The sequence below is a fragment of the Trichechus manatus genome, unplaced genomic scaffold (assembly GCF_000243295.1).
Source record: "Trichechus manatus latirostris isolate Lorelei unplaced genomic scaffold, TriManLat1.0 scaffold00123, whole genome shotgun sequence".
Lineage (NCBI taxonomy): Eukaryota > Metazoa > Chordata > Mammalia > Sirenia > Trichechidae > Trichechus > Trichechus manatus.
This window is the reverse complement of record NW_004444059.1, coordinates 1,419,380-1,421,575: the sequence shown is the minus strand read 5'-3', so window position 1 is coordinate 1,421,575 and position 2,196 is coordinate 1,419,380. Positions and strand designations below refer to the sequence as shown.

General features: G+C 57.7%; 1 protein-coding gene across 1 annotated transcript in view; it reads left to right on the top strand.

The window, feature by feature from the left end:
* Window positions 1-1,775, top strand: part of PCED1B (PC-esterase domain containing 1B) — a 26,337-nt gene extending 24,562 nt beyond the window's left edge. Inside the window, exon 7 of the mRNA XM_004384598.2 lies at window positions 346-1,775. Coding sequence (XP_004384655.1) covers window positions 402-1,775 — 1,374 coding nt within the window. The 5' untranslated portion in view covers window positions 346-401. The remainder of the gene's footprint in view (window positions 1-345) is intronic.
* The last annotated feature ends 421 nt before the right edge of the window (window positions 1,776-2,196 follow it).

Sequence of the window (2,196 nt, the reverse complement as noted above, 5' to 3'; positions counted from 1 at the left end):
GGGGGGGGGCATCCTGACCTCACCTCAAATGAGGGGGGGTGGGCGGGGCGTGGTGGAATCCCGCCCTTCCTCTCTCCTCTCCCTCCCTCCAGGTGGTGCCCTGGGCCTCCAGGAGCAGCCGCGGGCGGCTCAGAGGTCAAGGCCCGGGCCTAAGCTGGGGCTTTTCCCTACTAGGGCTTGTGACTCCCTTCTTGTCCTCTCTCCCTACCTCCCAGGCCTGGCGGAAAGACACCCCAGGCCCTGGTCCCTTAAGTCCTGAGGCCAAGGTTCCATCCCCTTCCCCACGCTCTCCTCCGCTGTGCGCCCTGGTGGACTCCTCCCAGCAGCTCTCTCCTTCCGTCCTAGCAATCCGCAGCCCTACCGTGTGCAAAGGGAGGATCTGGCAACCTGCCCTCGGCACCATGGTCCACTTGCTCTCCTCCGAAGTCCGGCAGCTGCTCCACAACAAGTTCGTGGTCGTCCTGGGGGACTCCATCCAGAGGGCTGTGTACAAGGACCTGGTGCTTCTGCTGCAGAAGGATTGCCTGCTAACCCCTACCCAGCTAAAGGCCAAGGGGGAGCTGAGCTTCGAACAGGACGAGCTGGTGGAGGGCGGCCAGAAGGGCCGTATGCACAACGGGATCCAGTACCGAGAGGTCCGCGAGTTCTGCTCCGGCCACCACCTGGTGCGCTTCTACTTCCTCACGCGCGTGTACTCTGAGTACCTTGAAGCCATCTTGGAAGAATTGCTGTCTGGCAAGTATGCTCCGGATGTGTTCATCATGAACTCTTGCCTCTGGGACCTCTCCAGGTATGGTCAGGACTCCTGGAATTGCTACCGGGAGAACCTGGAGAGCCTGTTCCGGCGCTTGGACCAGGTGCTACCGAAGGAATGCCTCCTGGTGTGGAACACGGCTATGCCGGTGGGTGAAAAAATTACTGGGGGCTTCCTTCCGCCGGACCAACAGCTCTGTGGCGCCTCCCTGCATGTAGATGTGGTAGAAGCCAACTTCTACAGCTTTGCCGAGGCAAGGAAACATGGCTTCGATGTGCTGGATTTGCATTTCCACTTCCGCCACTCGGGGCAGCACCGGCAGCGAGATGGCGTGCACTGGAATGAACGTGCGCACCGGCACCTGTCGCAGCTACTGCTGGCCCACATGGCCGATGCTTGGGGTGTGGAGCTGCCCCACCGAGACCCTTTGAGCAAGTGGATCAAAAATGGTCCGGTGAGGAGGCCAGCTGGCCAGGGGGTTGAGAGGCAGCCCCAGGCTAGCAGAGATGAACTGGCTTTGCTTCCGCCCTCGTCCTCGTCCTCGTCCTCGTCCTCGTCCCCACCCCCACCCCCACCTCTACCCCTACCCTTACCGCTGCCTCTGCGCCACTGCAGATCCCTGCGCCCGCTCCTACCCTCAACCCCACCCCGAGCACCTATGCCCATGTCATTTTCCTTCCCACAGTCGCATCCCATTCCCCTTCGCCAGGAGATGCCCCAGTTCCCGCCCTGTGACCAAGATTCCTATGTTTTCTCAAACCAGCCTCTCCAGTCGGATCAATTCTCTGTCAACTCTTTCTACTTGGATGTCCCCTTACCTGCCCACACAGGATTTGTCATGGAAGGAAACTTTACATTTGGTCCCCAGCCGCCTATGCCCCTCCTCCCAACACCCTGTTATCAGCGGCGTGCCCCCGTGGTTCATAGGCGTTTCCCCCGATATCGTCCTCGGGGTCCTTACGCTAACTGGCAATGGCGACGCAGACCTTCAAAGAGGCTGGCCCCAACCCATCCAGAGTAAAGGCCACCATAGACTGACCTGGACCTTTCTCTCTTCATGGAGGGGACTGGACAGATGGCCTGCCTCTCCCCTGCCTTTGACATGGCCTAAACAAACTGACGACCTTAAGCCTTCTGTCATGTTGCACGTTTTTTTGTTGTTCACTGCCATTGCCAGTAAAGGCAAGGAAGAGCAGTCTGACCCATTGTGGCCACAGCCTTCTTCCCCACTCCCTGGGCGTGACCAAGCATTATTGCCGCCCCCCCACTTTCCAGTCTCCTTTTTGTAAAAATAAAATTGAAATTAGTTGTCACACAAAAAAGTTGTAGGTTTTGTGTGTGTCTATATTTAATGGATACCTCTCCCTCCCATTTAAGGATTAGCTCTGTAAGGGCAAGGATCCTTGCTGAATGAATTTGTAAAAGTAAAATTACTGAATGAA